At 39.7% G+C, this 23,291-nt stretch overlaps 1 protein-coding gene across 7 annotated transcripts in view; it reads right to left on the bottom strand.

The window, feature by feature from the left end:
* Frmpd4 (FERM and PDZ domain containing 4) overlaps positions 1–23,291 on the bottom strand; it is a 647,084-nt gene that overhangs the window by 227,547 nt on the left and 396,246 nt on the right. For all 7 annotated transcript variants that reach the window (XM_017601999.3, XM_063279932.1, XM_039099649.2 and 4 more), the window contains one exon: positions 18,546–18,662. In XM_017601999.3, coding sequence (XP_017457488.1) covers positions 18,546–18,662 — 117 coding nt within the window. The remainder of the gene's footprint in view (positions 1–18,545; positions 18,663–23,291) is intronic.

The following is a 23,291-nucleotide window of genomic DNA, read 5'->3' as shown; positions in this document are numbered from 1 at the left end:
GGCATGTCAGTTCTGTAAGGGCCTTTAACTAGAAAAACCTAACATATAAAACTTGCATGTGCATTATTGTACTTGGGCGTCATGTAGTCAAAGATTTCCTACACTGCATTTCATCCAGTATATCTATCAAAAGCACCCTGAATATGTCTAGTTGCTATAAAGTTGTCAAAACCAGGAAAAGGTCATTTTTCCTGAATGTATAAGACTTCAGAAATGCAAAGTAAAGGACTGGAGTGGTAGCTCCATAGATAAAGTGCCTGCCTTGAAAGCTTGAGGACCTGAGTTCAATCCTTATGCCCCATGTTAAAAGAAAAGGCATGCATGGTGACTCGTACTCATCATCCCAGTGCTGGGGAGGTAGCGAAACATGTCTAGAGCTTGTTAGCCACCCTGTTGAATCCATCAGTTTCAGGCCTGTGACAGAACCTGTTTCAAATAACACAGTAGGTGTGTTTTGAAGAACAAGATCCAAGGTTGACCATTAGTCTCTACACATGTTCATATATGTACATGTGCATCTGCCCGTACACAAGCATTCCTACTCCAATTCCACCCTTCTCCAAAAAAACCTTCCAAGGCGCTCTCTCTCTCTCTCTCTCTCTCTCTCTCTCTCTCTCCTCTCTTCTCTCTCACTCTCTCTCTCTCTGTCATACACTAGCAAACACACACACACACACAGAGAGAGAGAGAGAGAGAGAGAGAGAGAGAGAGAGAGTGTCTTAAGAACAAAAGATTAGCAAGGATAATTACAGTAAAAGAAGCAGTGCTTGTGAAATCAGCAGAAATGGAAAGTAATGAAGATGAAATGAAACGAGGGCAAAGGCCAGGCAATAGGCATGAAGACAACTTCCAGGAGTTCTCTAGGTGAGGATTCAGCAGACAGGGGCCGGTATGCATGGCATTTTTCAGGAAGGTGGGGCTATCAAAGTTATCCAACCCAGTATTTGTCTTTCAAATACCAACTACAAGTTCAGAACCTCAAATGACAAAATGATCAACTGGGTCCTTATTTTTTTTAATGGGATTGCTTTATTGGGTTTTGTTTTGTTTTTCAATTTTTCAAATTTTGAACTTGATAGCTTGTGAAAATTGCTGGGTAGAATTGATACTGACTATCTAAAAGATACTCATTTTCTTCTCTGACTACTAATTCTAGGACTTGGCCTCTGGTGACTTTCAGAATGTATATTATAAAATATGGAGGATTTTCCAAGTACCACCTGTTAGTGGCACTACTTGACAAAAGGTACACAGATGTACAAGATGACACTACCTGAAACCAAAGGACAGGGATTTGATTTAGAGATAAAATCAGATTATTTTCTCATAGAACGCCCAATGGCAATTAAAATTATTCCTCGTGTCACTATCTCTCCTGGAAACATTAGGTTTTCACTAATTATGGTTTCCATGATGCTATCAAAGGTACTTTCAGTGCTTGACCACAAGATGTCTGCTATTTGCAGAAGAAGATTGTGAAGGCTGGCATCAAAGGACAGAGGGAAAGCTATTGGAAAGGAGACAAGAGATGAGTGAAAGGGAGACTGGGATTACTTCCTGGTCCTTCAGAAATGGTCTCTCTGAGGCCCACAGATTCTGTACCTTATCAACTGTTAATGATGACACTTTGCACAAGGGGCTCTTGGAGGCTGAAGGGGCATAGATTAAGAATAATCCCTTGGGGATGGATGCCATTGTAAGCTTCTGTCAGTCACTCAGGCTGCTTCAGATTTCAGAAGCAAACTTTAGTATTGAAGGAGCTTAAAATTAAAATTCAGGGCAGATGACAGGTAATATCAGACTGTATTCAGTTTTTGCTTCTGGGACAGTGGCACGTGAGACCATACTTTGATGAGTTGGTCACAGCAAGGGGACTAAGTCACAGGAGGATAGAAGGGGATCTGGCTCAGTCTCTGTATGCTTGTGGGGAGTTTTAATCAGTGGTGCTTCTCCAAGGACACTCTCCCAAGGCCCATCAACTATAAATTGCCTGCCTAAGACTTAGAGGGTAAGAAGCTATAAAAATGAAATATAAAAATATAAAATATAAGAATATAAAAAATAGAAAATGAAATCCAGAAATTTTATCTAAAATTATGAGGCATTCTTACAAATTATGGTTAAGAAAATAAAGGACCCGGTTTAAAAGGAGTAGGAAGATTAGATTTCTGTTTAACAATAGACGATGCATCAATGATCAATAGATATCATGAAAGGATTAGGTAGGGATGGTGGCAGAAGGAAAAGGGGAGGAGGTGTTAGTGTATGGGTAAACAAAAGCCAAAGATGTATGTGAAGATCTTATGAAATCTTTATGAGCTAAAATCAAAGTAAAACTTTAAAAAAAAAGAGAGAGTCTGAATGAAATTACCCTGTATGAATGGTTAATATCACTCTCAAGAGACATGATTATTAGATGAAAATGCCAGTGCAAATCATAGGATTCCTTCCTAAGAGTTATTGATCAGGAAGTCCCCAGAGGTTTCCAAAAGCAACACAGGAATTTGTAATTTCCTGTGATATCAATCATAACTATATAGTAAGACACTATGGCTAAAGACATCATATATTTGTGCTGCAGGACATAAGAGATGTCAAGTCCAGACAGATTAGAAAATTTCTTCTCTGTGTACTAACTTAAATAATGACAGTGAGTGCTATAGAGACTGCTGGGGGAGAAAAGACATCAATGGTCTTACCCTGTGTTAGACTCAGTATACTGCAATACTGACCTGGAGAGCAAGATGTACCTAATGATGCAATGGTGGCATCATTGTCATCGTGTAACCAACCACTTTCTGATTAGATTTGAGACCTGATCCATAGGCACATGGATCCATTTCATGTCTGGTACTGTAATTTGCTCAAAAGACCATGTCTAAAATATAGTGATTCAAAAGAGGTGCCTTATATGTTCCATTGAGGATATCATGGGTTGGATGGGATTTGGATACACATGTATATATACATGCAGAAGCCAGAGGAGGTCGATTTCCATTATTTTCACTTTATGTTTTGACATGGCATTTCTCATTGAATATAGAGACAAATGATTGGACTTGGCTGGCTATTTGCCAAGTCCTAATGATTCTCCCGTCTCTGCTTCCCCCATCAGGGGTTCTAGGCACATGCCATTGTGTTGTTGCTTTTTTTTTTTTCATGTATGCTGAAGATACAAACCCAGGTCTTCACACTTGTGCAGCAAGGACTTTACTAAGTAAGCAACCTTTCTAGCCCAGATTGGTTTTTATAATATGCAGATGACAAAGGGTGAACAAATAGGTCATTATGTAACAGTGTTCTCTTATCCATAGCAAGATATATACCTCCAGCAGGAGGTAGACACCATAGATATTGAATTTCATGTACATTGATTATTTCTATAGATCCATACCTATTGATAATCTTACTTCAGAAATAGGATAAATTGACAATCCTAGATAATAAAAGAATAATTACATTAATCATCTGTATTAAAAGTTATCAAAACTTGTGAGTTCAACCTTTCTGGAATTTTCCAGTTGACCACAAGGAACTGAATGGTGGAACTGAAAGTGCAGGATATGCTAAAGGTATCTAGTATGAACTCAAAAGCTGCCAAGACTTATTTGAGTAGATCACTCTGCAATTTTTCCTTTTCATTTTAGGACAGATCACTGCTCTCCAACAGCCCTGTACATTTTACTTCTCCCAAACTGTTTTCTTTTTATCTGCCTCCAGCCAAACTGTTTTTTTTTTTACAGGGATTTATAAGCTTCCTTGCCTATTGCCTAGTTGCTCCTTACAGGTCAGTTCTACCTCCTCTTTCTCTCCTCAGGGTCAGTCTCTGACCCTGCTCATCTTTAAGCCTTCACTTCAAATACTTCAATCATTTACCTAATGGCACGGCTGTCCAATGGCTGGAAAATAAGGCCTTTAAGAAATATATCATTCTGAAGACGGTTCTCGTCTACTCAATATTTGAACTAGAGAAAAGATACTGCTAAAGGTGAACAAAAATAGAAGAATTGCTTAGCAACCTAACTGAGTCTGAACTTAACTCTATAAGCCATGCCTGTAGAGTTGAAGGCACATCTTTAATTTCCAATAATGGTGTGTGGGGGGGTGGCATGGAACCATTATCTTTAATATTTAACAGTATCGTATCACGTATTTCCCAAGAGCCCTATGACAAACAAGATATTATATCAAGTTGGTGCACAAATGGAAAGAAAAAAAAGATTTTATGACCTTCCCAAAGCCTCATTGCGGGGAAGGCTGAGGATTTTGATCAAACAGGTCAGCCCAGGGTCATTGCAAGCCAGGAAGGAAGGTGACCCTGGTAAAATTATGAAACAAAATAATTACTGAGCTCAAAAGGTACTTGGGGAGCTTATGTAGAACAGGATATGCAAATCACCACCCATGGGCCAAAATCTTACCAGCCACCTGTGAATTAAGATTGGTTTTGTTGGGGCTGGGGATTTAGCTCAGTGGTAGAGCACTTACCTAGGAAGCGCAAGGCCCTGGGTTCGGTCCCCAGCTCCGAAAAAAAGAACCAAAAAAAAAAAAAAAAAGATTGGTTTTGTTTGGGGCCAACACAGTGGAACACACTGTCTTCCAGGCATGGCACAGCTGTTGCCATTTTGACAACAGAGCAGTTGTAATTATGAGTAGGCACAGGAGACCATCACGAGAGTAGGTCTATTAAAGATACCTCATGGAGAGAACACAGGCTTATGTGGTACACAAAAAGTCTTAAGAGGAGCTTCCTGGTAGCATAGACATAAGAGGTACTTACACAGGATACACAAAGAGAGAGACATTCATCTTCCATGGTAGGGCTAATCATAAGTTTCCCATGATCATCTAGGTAACCCATCAGTGAAACTCTTGTGACATTGATTAAACTTACTGGTCCACTAAGCTTGACCTGGATAGAATCATTTCTTTGGTCTGTATTGATACCCTACAATAAACAGATGTTTATTGTAAACAGATGTTTGTTCTCACCAGGCAACACCGATGCAGGAGACTCCATGGCTTTCTAGTTTGTATCTGCAGCCTGAGTTTTCTTGTTTTACGCTTTTAGAATTTTCACCAAGTAAAAGAAAATAGCCCTTCACAATCCATGAAAATTATACAAAGTTCAAGTTTCAGTGTCTACAAAGCTTTATTGGAACACAACTGTGCTCATCCACTTAATGTCTGTGGCTGTTTTTATTAGATAATGGCAAAGCTTAATAGTTGCAAAAGAGATTAAATGGCTCACAAAGCCTCACATATTTACTAACTGGCTTTTTACCGTGAAATGTGCTGATTCTTAGTACCTTTACTTTCTGGGCAGGATTGATTCTAGCACCACTTTAAGGGTAGCCACTTTCGGCTTAGGGTAAGCAGCAGCTGCCATATGCCTCTGGCCATACTGATTGGTTCAGTCTTTGAGGTTACCAAAACAGTTACATACATACCTTAAGTTATACTCTGTTTTCAAATGGCAACTGTATTTCTATAAATCTCTGCTTCCAGGACTTTACATTATAGAAGTTGCAAATCGCTCCTTTCTATAACATGGGCATCCATTAATATTGTTATTTCAATTTTGGTCCTATAAACTCTATACAAGACACAAAAGCACATTAGTGTACCTAAAGTACATTTATAGTGATTACTATTTCTGTCCATTTTCTTTTGTCTAGAGATGAGCTGATATCCTAGCATGCGTGGTTTCCCTTTAATTTTACAACCGTATTATTCGATGCCACTTGTTGGAATCCACTGCAATCATGCTTGCCTGAGAAAGATACTTTTATTTTAGCACAAGCTTTGAAAAGGTGGTAAATAGCTGCCCTAATTTGTGAACCAGTAATGAGCCTTTAATGAACTCTTGGTGTCTTATTATAGAATATGAGCTTTGCATAAATGTCTAAGTTGTGGTGGTAAAGCATCTGTACGTGTAGGGTAAGGAGATTGCTAATTTGTCCTAAACTTAAGTCACTTGCTGATTTTCACTAATGTTCCAGAAATATTCCTATTGCTCCAGCCACCTAGTCAGAACCTTAAACACATATCCATGTAAATACAGCAAATACAAACACACACACACACACACACACACACACACACACACACACACACACACACACGAGTGTGTGTCACTTCTACTGCCCAAAGAATACTCTACACAGGACAAGCTAATCATCTGGGTCTCTCCTATGGGTGAACACTTATGATTCTGTTTCGGACCGAAATCAAACATTATCCGAATACTTAACAGTTGAGAATGCTTTACTTTTCTATGGGTTTTAAGGAGACATTTCAACTTGCTAATGTGGGAAATGAAATATTGAACTAAAAAGAACCAGCTGAAGAAACTTGAAAAGGAACTTCCCATGAGCTTAGAACAAAAGAAGGGGAAGGTGTCCTGGAAACTGAGAGAACAGTCTGGAACAGAACATTACCCAATGTGATCTGGGAACCTTTGTGCCACAGCTTTATTGAATTCCATGAGGGTAATAAGCAGAATTTCTTCCAAACACCATGGACAATTAACTTTTTGAAAACACAATGAGGCTGTTTCTCTGTAGACCATTAGTAAGAAGAAGTTGCTATGTAATTTTCATCTCCCTAATAATTATTTGCACTTGACTTCAGCATGCCATTGTGACTGGGCTGGCCTACTGCTGTCATTTCCTGTCCTTCCAGCACCCTCCTACAAAGGTGCTGGTTGGAGGTGGGGAGCAGATGTGAACCCTGTGATCAATAGATCTCCCCTATCTGAGCACCCACTGAAAGCAAGAAGCACAGTTGCATATTAGAAGTTTCAGTTCTCTGGTAAATTTCGATAATGTTCCTATTCCTAGAATACTCTTAGGAGACTGGTCATAGATGCCAGCAGTATGCAAGGATCAAGAGAAAACAAATGGCCCATTTTTAGCTTTCTGCACACACAGAAAATAACTTTACTAATCACTGATCTAGTTCATTTCAAATACAAAGCACATGGCACCCCCTACACACACACACACACACACACACACACACACACACACACACACACACACACGCACACTTCAAATAAGAATTTTGAAGATTTATCAGTTGGTGAAATAAAAATATGAGAATAGGTTCAAATGCAGCATTTTCTGTAGCAGGAGGCAGCAAATTACTACAACTCATGGTTAAAGAAACAAGTGTCACAGTTTGTTTTAATTAATAAAGTTTTATGAGTACATACCTGTGTCTGTCAGTCTATTTTCTGGGATCACTTTTAACACTATGGCAGGAGAAGTGCACTAGCTTGCACCACATCATCCAGATGACTTCCAACTCCTAAAATACCTAATATACAACTATTGATAAAAGCAGCTCACTGACTTAGACTACAGAATTCAAGGTGGGGCAGAGGAAGAAAAGTTTGGACCTTTTAGTGAGGCAATACGTCTTTGACAGGGCATGGAGACCGAGTTAATTGCCCAAGAGATGCTTTTCTTTGCCAGATCTTTATTGAGACAGCTATTTAAAATATGGCTTTTTGTAAAAATAGTAAATTGAGGTTGAAACACAATGACTGAATGACATTGCATTTTTAATACGTGAGGCCTTCTAAAAATCATAGGCAAGTACGAACTCCTGTTTGATGCTTTCTTATTCCTTTATATCCTTGTGTTTAACAACTACTACACTGAACATGACAACAGAGAAGGAAAATGAAAGACAGGGCAACTCAGAGTTGTTGTTGTTTTTTTGTTTTGTTTTGCTTTGCTTTGCTTTGCTCTGCCTTGCTTTCATTCTACCTCTTCCTCAGCAAAGACATTGGGGAGGAACATTAGGAGAATGTGCTCACATCAAGAACTAAAATCAAAGTTGGGTATAGCATGGCATGCCACCAATGCCAGCAATCAGAAAACTGAGGCATGAAAGCTACATGCTCAAGGTTAGCCTGGGCTACCTAAAGAAATCCTACCTTGAAACCTCAACTAAAACAAAACAGGTCTAGGGTGACAGATCAGACAGTAACCTAAGTGTTTGATTTCCAAGCATGAACACCAGCATTCTATCCTCACAATCCATGTTAAATAAAAGAGCCTGTGTAGTGTTACACACTGACTTCCAAGTGCTTGGATTACAGCCTACCCCTAGTACGGGTGAGGACCAGGAGAAATGCTGTCTCAAAAAACAAAGTGGGTATTGTTCCTGAGGCATAATACCCATGGATACCCTCTGTTCTACATACATGCACACATATGTATGTGTACCCTCATATACATATACACAGAAAGAAAAGTGAATAAAAAGAATTCAAATAAGAAGACTAAAACAAATGAAAAACAAAACAAGGACAGTAAAAACAACCTGCTTCGCAGCATCTCCAGCATCCTAGTTACAATGAAAGACATCCACATATGTGTACTGGGGAAATGTCAACATGATTGCCCTGACTGCAAAATTGAACTAACTGATCTCACATCTTACCTACATAGCTTGCATCCTAAAATATAAAGGTGCGAAGGAAAAGTCATGATAAAAATCAACATACCCATTCTTTTACTTAGAATGGTGCTAAATAGCAAATTAAAAAGAGCAAATAATTATATGTTCGCAGAGAGACCACAGGCCCAAAAGGTAGATCTTGACACCTAGGGGCCCCTTTAACAGCACTTGTATCCTGGCGTTTCACTTTGTAATGTGTCTTCAAAATTATGCAGCCAGTGTTTTATGCTCAGAGCCACCTTTCAATACTGAACTGCCCTCTTCTTTGAGAGCCCTCCAGGCCGTCTCAGTGTGAGCTGTCCTTGCCAAGGCTGTACTCTGGGAACACAGAGTGAATAGACTGCTCCGTGAAATTGGAGAGCATGGACCTCTTGACTTAGATTGATCAGAATGTCCAGTGGCACAAAACACATCACCTTTCTACTTGAACAGGCTCTTTGACAGAAATTGACCATTGAAAACAAGTTTCTATTCAGGATTTGAGAGAAGGTATAGGATAAAGACTACACAGGGACTGGAGCCTTATCCTGTGGGAGAAAGCTGTATGGTTCTCTGACACCACCCTCCTCAGTCACTTGCTCTCTGTCTCTTTTCATGAAAGAGGGCAAACAATAATGGACCACCACCTGCCACAAAGGTGATTCTCAAGTTCAGCTAATCCATTTGCCAACAACACCCACTTGGAATTTGGCACAGAGCAGAGTTTCTGCATGTGAGCTAGACATAGGCAGTGACATGAAAATTGCTCTCTGCAAGGGCTGGCTCAATCCAGACAGAAAAGGTTCAAAGGTGAGTCAAAGGAATCAAGGGTGGCAGGCAGCCCCGAGCTAGGATTTCAATTACAGGCTGTGACAGAAACCTGGTTGTCCAGGTGCTTCAACTTTTCACAGGTTTGCTAGCCAAATGGACTTGGTGAGCCACCTTATGCAGACCCCTAGGGCTACAGTCAGCATAGGCAAAGAAAGAGGTGACCCCAGGTACTGAACTAACGTGCTTCTCACAGCTTGGCCTCAACATGTGTGCCCCAACTCTGCTCTGGTCAAGTGGCCCCAGGAACTTTGGGTAATTAAAATGCCATATGATTCTTTGGCCAGTTAGATAAAAAAGCCAAGGGTGTCAGGCATTTGTCCTCAGTGAAGGCCACATCAAGTAAATCAGCAAACTTTCAAGACAAAGTGAAGCAACCTGGGTACAAGAAAAGTCTGCTTAGGATGCTCCTGATGTCTATGCCAAGTTAGATCCGGAATGATAGTGTCAATTCTGAGCTTGCCTGTTAAAGCCCTTCCATCAGCCCAGAAAACCTACCTTCCAGCTGCGAGCAGCAATTATTAACTGAGCAGATAGGTGCTTTGTCAGATTCAGAAGAAAACAAGTCTGCTCCAAGGAAGGGAACGAACAGTCTTAATGGCAGCCCCGGAAGCATGTGCACTGAGGGAACATAATCACCTTTCATTTCATGTAATGACACCATCACGTTGACTTTGTTCCCACCGTTCCCAAGTTACAGTATGCCTCCTTCCCTCCCCATGACTAGATGCTTAAACTCCTAAGGAATGTGTTGAACGGAATGCCGTTTGTTCTTGCCATGAGGCAATTATTGACTTTCTCTAAAGTACTCACTGGGTTTACTTTGAAACTGCATTTTATTTTACAATCCTTCATCAAGAAAGAAAAAGAGAAAGGAAGGAAGGAAGGACGGACGGACGGAAGGAAGGAAGACAAAACAAGAGACAGAGAAAAAAGGAGTGCAACGAATGAGGCATACTGCCTGACCTACAACATACTGTTAGTTACGCATTATTGATATTTAAAAGTTTACAAAATAACAGGCAGATACCCTAAACCGATCTTTCCTGTGGGTGGAAGTGGGTGAGAAGATGTGTGTGAGAAGGTGTGGGTGTGCCTGTGTGCCTGTGTGAATGCAGATGTGCACGAACATGTGTAGGTAAGCATGTGTAGGCCAGAGGTTAGTGTCTGATCTCTTCCTCAGTCACTTAACCATCGTGTGTTTGATCCACTGAATCTGGAACTTATAGTTTGGCTGGAGTTGTTAGCCAGTGATCTCCAACCTGTCTGCCTCCATAGCAAAAAGACTACAAGTGGATACTACCATACCCAGATGGATTTTCCCTTGGATGTTGTGAATCAAATTCAGGTCATCATGCTTGTACAAAGACAAGTACATGGCCTAATGACTGAGCTATCCCCCCAGCCCCATATTATTATTATTTTTTATCTCCTCCATGGTTACAACTTTTCTGCTGAGACCTCTATAACTATACTGCCAGAAACCGAGTGTAGCAACTTGTTTGATCTAATCAGATCCATTTGGCCTTTATTGAGTGCTAAATATGTAGGTTTAAAGTAATGGAAAATTAATATCTGCATTAAAATTTTAAAAAGTACAGAGAATGGGAACAAGATCACAATACTGACAACAACTGTATGGCATTTGACAGTTACTTTTATAGAGAGAAAAGTTTAAGGGAGTTTATCACAGAGTAACAGGGAAAGAGCTTCAACCACAAATTAAATCAGAGTCTTATAAAACCTTGGAAGCAAATGTTGCAAGAAGGGCCCTACAGCTATCAAATAATGTTTGCAGACAATCAATTACTTCTTCTCTCCTTGGGATATTTGAATTAGATCAGGTAAGTTCTAGAGAGAGAGCTGGGGGCTTTTATATGTGCATGAGGTGAGACTTTCTGTTTCTGATTTCTGTGATGACTGAATCCTATCTTCTTAAGTTGGCTGTGTTCTGCTGGAGTCGATAAGAGAGTATGGCAAAGATACAAGCTACTTGCATTTATTTAGATAATTCTCTCTTGGAGATAGATGAGCAGAAAATATATTTCCCATTGACCAGTGGAGAGATTGGAAGATAGGGATGGCTCAACAATTTCCAGGTTGGGCTAAGTCCAAACTGGAGAACAAAGTAGAAGTTTCTTCAGCTCATTATTAATCTCAACTATTTAGAATTCAGAATTGAAGTCTATTGTATTAAGGAGAGAGTAGTTATATTTAATTGCCCATCATGGGAATTGCTGGTAGAAAAATAGAATGGGGTGTCTTATTCAATACACACAGAGAGACAGTGCTTGACCCCATCAAATGCAGGGTGATGATGGCTAGAACGACAAAGTCTATGGGGAAAAGCCCCCCAAATTGGAGCTTATAAAACTGGGCTGTAGTTTTAGAAATGATCCTTCAGTCTCCTCTCCAACCTCCTATGTAGCTTCCAACTTGACCCTTGGCCCTTTATCTTGCCAGATGACTAGTATTTATTTTATTCACGTTTTAATAGTTTTCTCCTATAAATTAAAATGAAAGTACCAGATTTATGAGTCACCCATGCATTAAGTTTACCCACCTTATAGTCACACAAGCATATTCTTTCTCCATTAAAAACATTGAAAGGAAAGTAACATATGGTGATCACCATTTACCATGAAACTTAAGTGTTTGTATAGAAGCTAAAGTAGTCATGGTTCCATTGAAACTGATGGTTGCCCTCTCAGGAAGGTGAAGCCCTTGGCAACAGCTTTTACTACTGTCATTTCAGTCAAAAATACTACATTTATTCCTCCTTGGGGGCCTTCATTGCATCTGAAACCAGATCTATTATTATCCTTATATTTACACTGAACTCTGAGGTTTTGGAAAACAGCAATTTGTCTTACATATCTAGGCAACCTGAATAGTTACTGGTACTTCGTAAATACTGAGTATAGCCATGGAAAGCTTTGGAAGGAAGCATGTGATTCAAGTTTATTGGGCCCCAGCTGCTGAACAGGGCAGAGTATGTTGGTACACTACAGATGGAGGTAAGACGAGCTGTACACACATGACCAGGTTTAGGTAACTGTTAAAGTAGGAATCATAGTCCTAAAATGCAGGGAGTTTAGTATGGATTTGTCTCAAAGACCTGAGGCCTTAGATTCTAATGGTATGGGTCCAAACATGAGTCTACAGCAATAAGATATGGAGATTCCAATCCTTGAGACCCTTGCCTGTTTCTGCAAATGAGAAAAAGCCTCTGTTGACATACTCCAAAGACTGTGATCAATTATATGAAATCCTAGGTCTCTGAAGGATGTTCCTAATATTAGTAGTATATTATTTAGATTAAGTTGTCTTGTTTTATCCATCCAAACCAGGATAATTTGAGAAGAAAAGGGTTCTATAAATAAGCAATTCTTTCAAAAGAGTACCATGAACAAAGATTCACCTGGGCGAATGTATATTGGAAACAGAAGGGCATAAGACCCAATATATATTTAGGCAGCATGACATTGCTAGAGATAACCAGTGTAAGTCAGCTAATATGGCTGATACAGGATACCCAGGGGACTAAGTCAGCACAAAATGGCTGACCCTGGATGTCCAAGGAACTGAACAAATAAATACTGTTGCAATGTTATGTAGCTATTCTTTTTAGACTGCCTTTTCCTTTATCTTTGCCTTTGACAGCTTGCTTGCATCTGTATGTCTGTAGGGTTGTGTGTCTACCTCCACTCAGCCTATAGGCCAGTCTTCAATTGTGCTTGTGCCCATCTGCACCTGCCTGCCAAGTGTTCTGTATGGAAGTCTTTGACTGGAGGGAATAAGATATCATTTATCCAAGGCCCCTCCCAATCTTGTCAATCTCCCAGCTTCTTGCAACCCTTCCTGTTTTCTTTGCATCAGAGCATGAACTCCAACCATAGCTGCCAGTACATATTTATACTGTATATATGAGCCGATACCTATGCTAGTATCTGTATTTTATCTGTCTGTATCTATACCTGCATCCATATTTATATCCATAGTTATATATGTATCAGTGCCCATCTCCATATACACCTGGACTTATGAATCACTGGTACAGTTGCAATGACAACCATTTCAGCTATCTTGCTTTATTCTTCTGCCATTCTCATTCTATCTACCCTTCTCTCTCTTAGCCAATCCTCACCATTATACATTGTCCTACACTTCTTTCTTTTCCTTTCCTTTCCTTTCCTTTCCTTCCCTTTCCTTTCCTTTCCTTTCCTTTCCTTTCCTTTCCTTTCTTTTCCTTTCCTTTCCTTTCCTTTCCTTTCCTTTCCTTTCCTTTCCTTTCCTTTCCTTTCCTTGTAGTCTCTCCCTTTTCATTTGACTTCATCGCACCTTCAGTTCTGTTCTCTCTTCCAAATGGTAATAATAAGAACTGAAAAACTTTTCTTTGGTTTTGTATCAAGTTTCTTTAAAGATTGTATTTTTTGGGACAATACTGGCCTCCAACACTGATCCCCTTGCTTTAACTTCCCAAGTGTTGGAATTATAGGCATCACCACATGTCCAGTTTGCCGTATTTCTTAAAAATGTTCTCTGTTCCCCAAACACTATACTTTAGGTTGGTGGTGTAGCTCAATGGTAACGTAATTGCACATATAAAGGTATAGGTTCTCTGGCACCACCAAAAACTAAATCAGTAATTCAGGTGTTTCTAAGTAAGAGCAATCAAAGTGGTCCTTTCTAAACAGGGTTCTGGTATATTTGCATAATGAATTCTAATTCAGCAAATGCGTGACTTGATTAGTCTATGTTTTATCACCAGGAATATGAGAATTATGTTAGTGTGCCAAGGGCAATAAAGGAAGTAGAAAAGTTATCCAATGTAGCCACCATATATATATTTAACAGAATTACCTGGTTGCATCAGAGACTTTCAATTCTCAGGCTTTACCCCAGATTCAGAAGTCAGGATTTTACTGCTATTCTAATATGGAGGGACTGGTTTCCAAACTGTAAATGTTAAACAAGTGTTCATCAGCATAAGTGTACTATGGTGTGTCTTTCACCTTGTTTCAGTTTTACTTTATGCATATTGGTGCTTGCATGTGTTTGAGTACCATGTACAGGTGGTGTGCCCACAGAAGCCAGAAACGAGTGTTGGATCCTTTGGAACTGGAGTTATAGAAGGTTGTGGGTCAACATGTGGGTGCTAGGAATAAACATCAATGTCCTCAGGAAGAACAGCCAGTGCTGCCCACTGCTGAGCCATATCTCCAGGCCCTTCTTCATTTTTTAACTTTATAGATCAGTAACTCCATAGAGAAATTGGTTTATCAGACCTATCCTAAGTAATGATGGAATTATACACATAGATATAACTTAAAAGTCTTGAAGTATCTTAGCCCGTGTATTAGACAATTCATAAGGATAGATTTCTCTTATTATTTAGCAATCAGACTGTAATTTTGAACACACAGAGAGTGATTCCTTCCACCATTTGATCCATCAATTCAGTGACAGTTATACCTCAACAGAAGACAACAATGCAATGCTGAGATTGTTTGCATCCTAAGTCAAGATTTCAAACAATCTAGTCTCCTTCAAAAGATATGTAGACAAGTGAAAAGGTAAATGAAAAGGGACTAATTACCTACCACACATTAGTTTCCCAGTTTTTCTTTTAACTAAGAATACCAATGAATACAGAAATACTCTGCAGTGTCAACCTGGGCTCCCCAGAAACTGAAAATTATACCATTTCTCTGTAATGGCCACAATGCAGTAAATAGAAGACTTCTCATTACCTATCACACTCATAAGACATAGAGAAAGAAGAAAAATTTACAAAGAAGACATCTGGACGTCTTATGAGTTCTCTGAGAGGACCACAGAAACTTACTTTTCAAGAAAAAAAAAACATAACAGCATTTGAACCCCAATGCTGATGATTTTGGTTTTCAAACCCATGAGCAACAGTCAGAACAAATTATCTGGATAACTACTTGTCTCTTAGAGTTTACCACTTAACACTAGAAAAATTTAAAGCTTAGACACACACACAAAGCCATCCCATATAAATGTTAAAAAGGGAGATAATCTTAACCCTGATAAGGTACAGTTAACTAGTGTGCCTAGAACCTCTCACTAGCAAACCAGTTTGAGTTCCTACCTTTTCAAATAGGAGGAAAAATAAAACCCTCGACCTTAATCAGAAAAGTCTGAACTATACCTTCATAAAACACTAACTCATGCCTTCAAAATATTTGCCTCAATTATTTTTCTAGTTCTGACTACAAATATTTGGATTACTTCAACTGAGCTAACTGAGGGCATCTGTAGCCATGTTAGAAAACAGTTGGCACATTATAATCTCATTATAATCTCAAAGATTGTCTTGAGGATGACCCAGACTACTGTGTATGAGTCCCATCTGAAGGTCAAAGTGGAGATGGCAGATGCATCTTAATAACAAGGATGGCTCTTGATTGGTTCAGAGTCCCAAAGGAAGACCTTCTGTGCCACAGGATGTTTGGGAGGCAGCATCAAGTCTGGCCCGGAAAGTTGAGACAGCCATTTGTAAAATCTGGTGACTGGCATTTTCTTCTGTACCCCTGACTTCCTAAAATCACCTGCCCATTGGATTCTCCTGAATTTCAGTGTTTATATTTAAGTGTCTGTGTATACATGTAAAAAAGAATCATGCACACTGAGAATCAATAAAGTAAGAGACATAACTCATGGAAAAAAGGGGATTAGACAAACTATACAGATTCAGGATATGAATCCAAACTACTGATCTTTCTTCCTGTCTTTCAAGGGTTCTGAGACTGAGTTCCAAAGGCCACACTCACGTTTCTTTTTCTATGAGCACAACCTCAGGAACGGTTTCAAAAGTCACAAGGCACTTTGATATTCTCTGGCATGGGTCATGTTTAAGGAAAATGTATGTCTTCCCATAGTGTTTTCAAGAAGCAGTCCCTTATATAACTCTGGACTCAAGAAGGGTTCGTCTTTCTGTAGCAAATATGGAGAGGAGGAAGAATTTGGGGTATAAGGATTGGGAAAGCAACCACAGCAATCCTGTGAGCTGCCGCCCTGGTGGCTTCCCAGCAATCCTCACTTGTGTTTAGGCTTGAGTAGAGAGTAAAGAAGACCCAAACAATCTGGACGGATACTTTGATAAAAATGATCCCTATCCCCATAGGATCTTATATTTGCTAATCACAATACACAGTCAGCTTGGCTGAAACAATGAAAACAGCCTGTGGTGGGAAAACCATGTTCCCTTCCTCTCAAATTTCCATTCAATTACAACTGGACTCTGGCCAACTGTGCTTCCTGATTCCAAATCTATTTCACCAATTTCTTGTAATTAAGAATATTTCGGTGATGTTGGAGCACAAAGATAGTTTGAACTCTAATTGTCTGAGGGAAAAAAACACAATATAAAGGCTCATCTCGACAAACAAACAAAAATCTAGATGGTGACAGCTACTCTGGAAACCCTCTGGTGGTATCTTAAAAAGTGAAGCATAGAATCTAACTTATGCCCATCAGTTTCGTATGGCCCTGGCATTCTTACTCTAGGTGTAGCCCCCCCAAAAAACAGTGACAAAATGTGTGTGTGTGTGTGTGTGTGTGTGTGTGTTCAACCTAGGGACTTGCACATGCAGAGCAAATACTCTAGCATTAAGTTACACCCACAGCCCCCCCTCAAAACGAATCTGTCCAACTATGTTCACAGCATCGCTGTTTCGTAATCAAGAGATGAAAACAACCTAAGTATTCTGGGGCAGATGATAAAAAGTGTGGTATATACATTCAGTGGAATATTATTCAGTATTTAAAAAGAATGGATTCTAACACACTGTAATATAAATAAGATTTTTGAAAACTTTATGGAAAATTAAAGATTACAAGAGGATAGTATTTTATGATTCCACTTAAATGGGGTTCCTAGAATAAGAAAATCTATGGAGACAGAAAAGAGACCAGATGCTATTAGAACATAAAAGCATGATAAACAAATGCTTATTACTAATCACGTGAAACTTACTAATGGCCACATCCACCTTCTAACTTTGCTTTACTTAGGATAATGAATATAATTAAAGTGGGGCCTCAACAGTACCTGGAAGCCATTACTCAAACAGTTTAATCTCTACCTGGACTTTTTTTTTTAATAAATTGTGACATTGGCTTAGTGGCAGACACTACCTTAGAATGTCAATAAACTGCTTAGAAAACTTCTTTAGAGGGTTGCTTTTGCCAACTTTGCACAAATTAACATCATCTGAGGGAATAGAACTTCAGGTGAGAAGATATTGCCCATAGATAGGTTGATAGTCAAGTCCGTGGGGATAGTTTTTTGTCTGATGGTTGATGTGGGAATACCTAGATAACTATGGGTAGTTCCATGTCTGTCAGGTGGCCCTGGGTTACATAAGAGAACAATCCAGCAAGCAGCTTTCTCTCATGGTCTTTGCTTCAGTTCCTATTTCCCGATTCTTGCCTGAGTTCCTTCCCTGACTTTCCTTAGTGATAGACTGTGACCTGTCAGTGTAAGTGCAATAAAGCCTTTCCTTCCCCAAGTTGGTTTTGGTCGGAGTAGTTCAGTGCCATAATAAGTACTAAATGAGGACAAGGGGGTACCAAAGACATGGAAATGGGCAATGACAAATAAGTGCACAACACCATGGGTACTACTAAATGATGTATCCGAAATGGCCAACACAGGACATTCTATGATGAAGAGTCACTTAACAGAAACAAAAAGAGAATCATAAAAATCTATAATGTAAACCAATGTCTACAGAAAATTAACAGTAAGACATGGATGAAAACACATAATCTCTTTAGTACATCACTCAGTGACATTGTTGAAACCTTTTGAAATAACAAGATTCCACATCATTCTTTAGTTTCAGGCAATGGATGAATCTGACCCAATATTTAACAGTGCACATTTCTGTTGTGAGTCAGAATTACCATACTATGGAGGTCATTACTGGTGATCCAGTTATCCAGTAAATAACCCCATACACATGCACATGCAAGCAACCCTAATGGAACACAGTGGAAAAATAAAAAGACAGGAAAATAGGAAGGGGACACGTTGACAAGAAGTTTCCAGAGGAAGTGGGAGGGAGCATAAGACAGGGGAATAAAGGTTAAATACGAACAAAATACATACCAGGGATGTATGTAATTGCGTTAGAATAAATGAAACCTTTTTTTTTTTTGAAACCTTTTTTTAAAAAAAATGAAAAGAAAACTAGAAGAGCATTAGACAAATTTTTGGTGTCTTTTCAACCTACTTGATGAAGTAGTCACGTCCATCTCGGTTTGTCATCATCTCCCATCCATAGGGTGGCACCTGGTTCAAGCCCCAGGTTCCTGAAGGAGGTGGCCAGCCCGAAGACTTGGTCCTGTGGCTGGAAAACAAAGAGAGTATTATCATCCCTGACTCTTAAACATACCTTTTTGGATTACTGAAAAAGTATACATGTCTAATTCCTCTAAATTGTGAGCTGTGTGCTCAACTGATCATATAACAACTATAGTGAATGCATGTACTCTACAAGATGCTAGGTATTTTGTATGCAATAGAGCACTTTTTTTCTATAAAATCCACGTGAAGGAAGTATACTCACACACCATATGAATAGGAAGACAATGGCTAGTAAAATTAAATAACCTTGTTGTGGAAAGCTTTGATCAAAAGTTCTTTGTAGCTTTGACCATAAGATGCATGTTTAGATGTGACAGAGATTTAGAGATTTTGGACACGCACATAGATTTCACATTGCCATACAAAGAAACACGCATGAAGATAAATTAATGGTTTATGCTTTTAAGGAAAAAAATCAAACTGAAATTTTCTGGACTCTTGTTACAAAAATATAAAATGTATACTCATAGTAAGCATATGCCCAGCAATGCCAGTCATAAAACCTTAGATTAACCCTCACTATTAACTTGGAACAAATATCCACACCTCATCTTTTCTACATTATAAAGTTCCTAAATCAATTTGCCTGTCACTATAGTGAAAGACTAGAACATTTTTGATATATTTGTCAATTAAAATCAAAAGGAATGGGCCATAATTTCTAGTGACAAGCCACTATGATAGGTAACATTGCACACTCCCAGTCCCTAATTGGAGACCTGTAGCTAACTTCCAAAGTGATCCCCAAATACTGGCATGTACACTTCATCCCTGCCTTTCCATGAATTCCCAGTGCTTCTTCGGTCCTTACCCATGATTCTGGAAGGAAGGATGGAATGCCATTTTAAGCTTAGTCCACATCCTCTGTCCTATGATTCTTTAGATCAAAGAGAATCAGCTCATTTGATAGCCAGCCTCTAAGATCCTGCAGGGACTCCAAAAGCCAGATTGTCACCAACAACAGTGAGCAGGCTAAGAGCAGGGATGATGTTTGCAGGAACTCAGAGTCAGTGCTGCAGCAGCCACCAGAGAGCCCTTTATATCAAGAAGGAAGCTCTACAGATACGAAAGTGCAGCCTAGACAGTGAGTGCAGGCAGAGCATGGATCACACCTGTCATCTGCCTCCCTGGCTTGGCTCTCTCACACAGGATTCAACCTGCTAGCTTTCATGCAGCCTGTTGGCCTTCTAAGGTGAGTATCCAAAGTAACACCTCTACCAAATGCCCTTCCTCGCCTGGCCACCGCATCCATCCAACCTGTGACTCAACCAATGTCAAGAGAGGTAAGCCCATTTCCTGTAACTCCTCCACAGATTTGCTTAATTTAAACCCCCTTCTATTGTTTTTCCTTAACTTCCTCTTGGTCTTGTGACCACCTCCAATGAAGAGTGTGGATCAAAGGTATTCACAAGTTTAATAGTGGTCTGGTAAATTTAGAATGCCACTGTAGGAACATTTCTTGCTCTCTTGTAAAACAAAAGACATGGCTACCTCTTTTGTTTCCCTGGCTTATGTAAATGTCAGCAGTGGCAATTTCCTCTGGTGGTTTTGAAGAAAACAGAAAACTTGCTATTTCCCCCAGGTGAGAAAGCACTTGGATTCTACCCTGAAGTACTATAATAAACAAACAAGCAAAAAAAAAATCCCCACAGGAGTTCTCTTATATCAGCAGGGAACACATTTGGAAAGCTCTTTAAGATGGGACCAAAAAAACAAGTTCTTAGAAGCACCAATACAGTCTATTCGGTTTAAAACTTTTTTCCAAAGCTGGAGTATAGTTAGAAGACTACGCTTGACTTTGGAAGGAACCTTACATATAGTGATGCTAGAATTTATCTTGGAATCCCAAATTATATACTGTGTACCCGTTAGCCCCTTTAGTCAGAGGAAATGTCTTTTCCCACCTTGGATTTTCTGCCCTGGCCCCTTTCCACATACATAACATAAAATACTAATCATCTGAGGAAAGGCACAGGCTTCCTAATGCAATTGAAATGTCAAATACAGCATTCTAATGGGGAGCTGCAGGAAGCTTAGATTATATTTTATTTGCTGAATTTTATTATAATCCACATTTTGTCCTGGGTAGGATGTTCACAGTGTAGCAAATATCATTCTGCAAGATGTTTTCAAATAATGTCTCTGCCTAAAATGAAGGAGAAACACCAGAAAACCACTGCTAGACTACCTCCCGAAGAGCAATGCCACACACTAACTCTGATCCTCTAGGTCAAGGGGCATCCAAACAAACTATGGACTAATTAAAGTCAGACGTAGATATAACCACCCGTGAATGAGTCGATGTAAAAATATGTGAGTTGGAAAGGCTTCCTTCCACAGAACTGAGAAAATTAAATGTGCAGGAAGAACAAGTAAACAAAAACACTTGTAGGGAATCCATCAGTGACAGACTTAAGACAAATCAAGAACATCTGCCAAAACGAGAGAGGCTCCTGTGCAGTGTGATAACTGACAGCTCCACTTTAATAGATTATATAGCCATGGGAGATAGTGAATCCTCTACTGCTAGGTGAAGGAAAGCTCTAGGGATCACCTTCCTCTGCACTCACTGTGCTCCTGTTCGCTCACTTCTGGCCCAACCTTTTGCAACCAGTGTATTTTGTTTTTTCCGCACTTTAAAACAGAATCTCCTCCTGCATGCCATACCGTCCTGAGTATTGGGACTACAGGCATGAGCCATCATGCCTAGATCTACAAAGAAGTTAAGAGGTAGCTTTAGGAGGACAGCAGAGTGTGACAACATGCAAGGAAAATCAGTGGATGCTTTGCTTTAACAAATTCAGAAATCATGCTCAGTTCCTTAGAAGGGGTCAGGCAGCTGTGCTAACACCATGCAGAAATCTTCATTAGGGACAATAATGGTCCAAGTGGATGCCTGGGAGAGATTCACACCCTTCTTCCCCTGATAATCTCAGAAAGAATTTATTTCGAGTTCCTAGGTATAATTTCAGGACTGGGGTCATTATAAAATCTCCTCATTTGAAAGGTTTTGCTTTTCCTGTCCAAGGGCACCTCAGCCTCAAGATTATTTCTGAGAGCCTAAAGACAAGATCCTAGTAGTTCTCTTGAACTTGCACCAGTGTTGCTAATGATCGTGTGCCACAATGCCCCTGCTGACATAATTTGCAGCCTGGTATCACCATTTTGCAAGACACTCCCACTCCCTTAAATTAGAAATTTCCATACACCTTTTTAATGCAAATCTATATCTTATGCAACACTTGGGCAATGTTTATGCCCGGTCAAGGTTAGAAATTACCAGGTTACAGTCTCTTTTTCATTTATTGCCCACAACCTTGAACAAATTATTTGACCTGTCTATCCTCCTTAGGACCTTTGTCTGTATGAGCAAGGCCTCATGTCAGTGGGAGAACATTACCTCTATGGAGAAATTAACATAGGATGGCGCCTCACATGAAAAGAGTGTAGTACTCAGAATGGGAAAGGAAGGAAAGACTGTCAATTTTCTTTCCCAGTCTGACTAGAAGAGGCTGAAGCAAGCAGTGACCTTTCCCAAGTTGTTGAGCTCGACTACTTCCAAGGCAGAAGGACAAAACTCTGTGATCTAGGGTACAGTGGGCCAGTTTCTTCTTTTCCCAGGAAAAGCCTTGAGATCCTTGCAATTCTAATGTTCTGCAAGTCCTATCTGAGATCATGGCTGTGTGAACCACTTTCAAACACTTACCTCAGCCTTAAAAATAGCGACCTACATTGTCAAGGCTATTTAAATCATTCCAGAAACTTCCCTAGACTGACTGAACTGGTTTGCAACTTTGAGTTTAACTCACCCATTGTTTGCAACAGACAGAAACTGTCTATGAACAAAAAGATATTCGTACTTTTTGTAAAATGAGAGCATCTATGAATGGGTCAGACAAAGTTGCAGAACTATTTGTGCGAAGATGACTGGTAGAAGTAACTGACGCTCTCCTGCTGTGTGTCTGTCTCTCTGCTTGCTGAACTAAATCTCTATGATCAGTCCATCCTAAGAAAGGATGAACTCTTAGAAACCACCATCAAGCAGTCCAGCCTATCTGATTTTCTTGGAATAGCTCAGCACTCATCATCAGAAAGGGCTCTGAAATCAGGTTCCAAAGACTTGAGTCTTGTAGATGCAAAACCTGCCTCTTATTACAACACGATCTTTTGGTGAATCCAACTCTACCTTGTCTCCCTCACCTACATAGGTAAATTATTCTGACTAAGTAGTTCTCATACCAGGGAGGTTTTGTCTCCAAAGGAATTTAGCAGTGTCTGCAGACATTTTTGGTGGTCATAGGTAGGAAACAGTTGTTACATCTTTCTTCTAATGGCTAGAGGCCAGGGATGCTGCTAAAACAGTCATCCCCAAGGTTGGAGAGATGACTGGGGTATTAAGATTACTTACAGAGGACCTATATTAGCTTCTTAGCACTCATATGGTAGCTCCCACCTACAATTTGTAACAAAATCCCTTTGGTCCTTCTGCATCAGGCTCATGCATGCTATAAATACATTTGGAAGCCAATATGCTTTCCTGGGAAACTAGATCTTTTGGCAATATATAAAAAATACCATGTTTTATACAGACTGTTCTGGGTAAAGAAACAGG

The sequence above is a fragment of the Rattus norvegicus genome, chromosome X (assembly GCF_036323735.1).
Source record: "Rattus norvegicus strain BN/NHsdMcwi chromosome X, GRCr8, whole genome shotgun sequence".
Taxonomy (NCBI): domain Eukaryota; kingdom Metazoa; phylum Chordata; class Mammalia; order Rodentia; family Muridae; genus Rattus; species Rattus norvegicus.
This window is presented reverse-complemented; position numbering and strand designations above follow the sequence as displayed.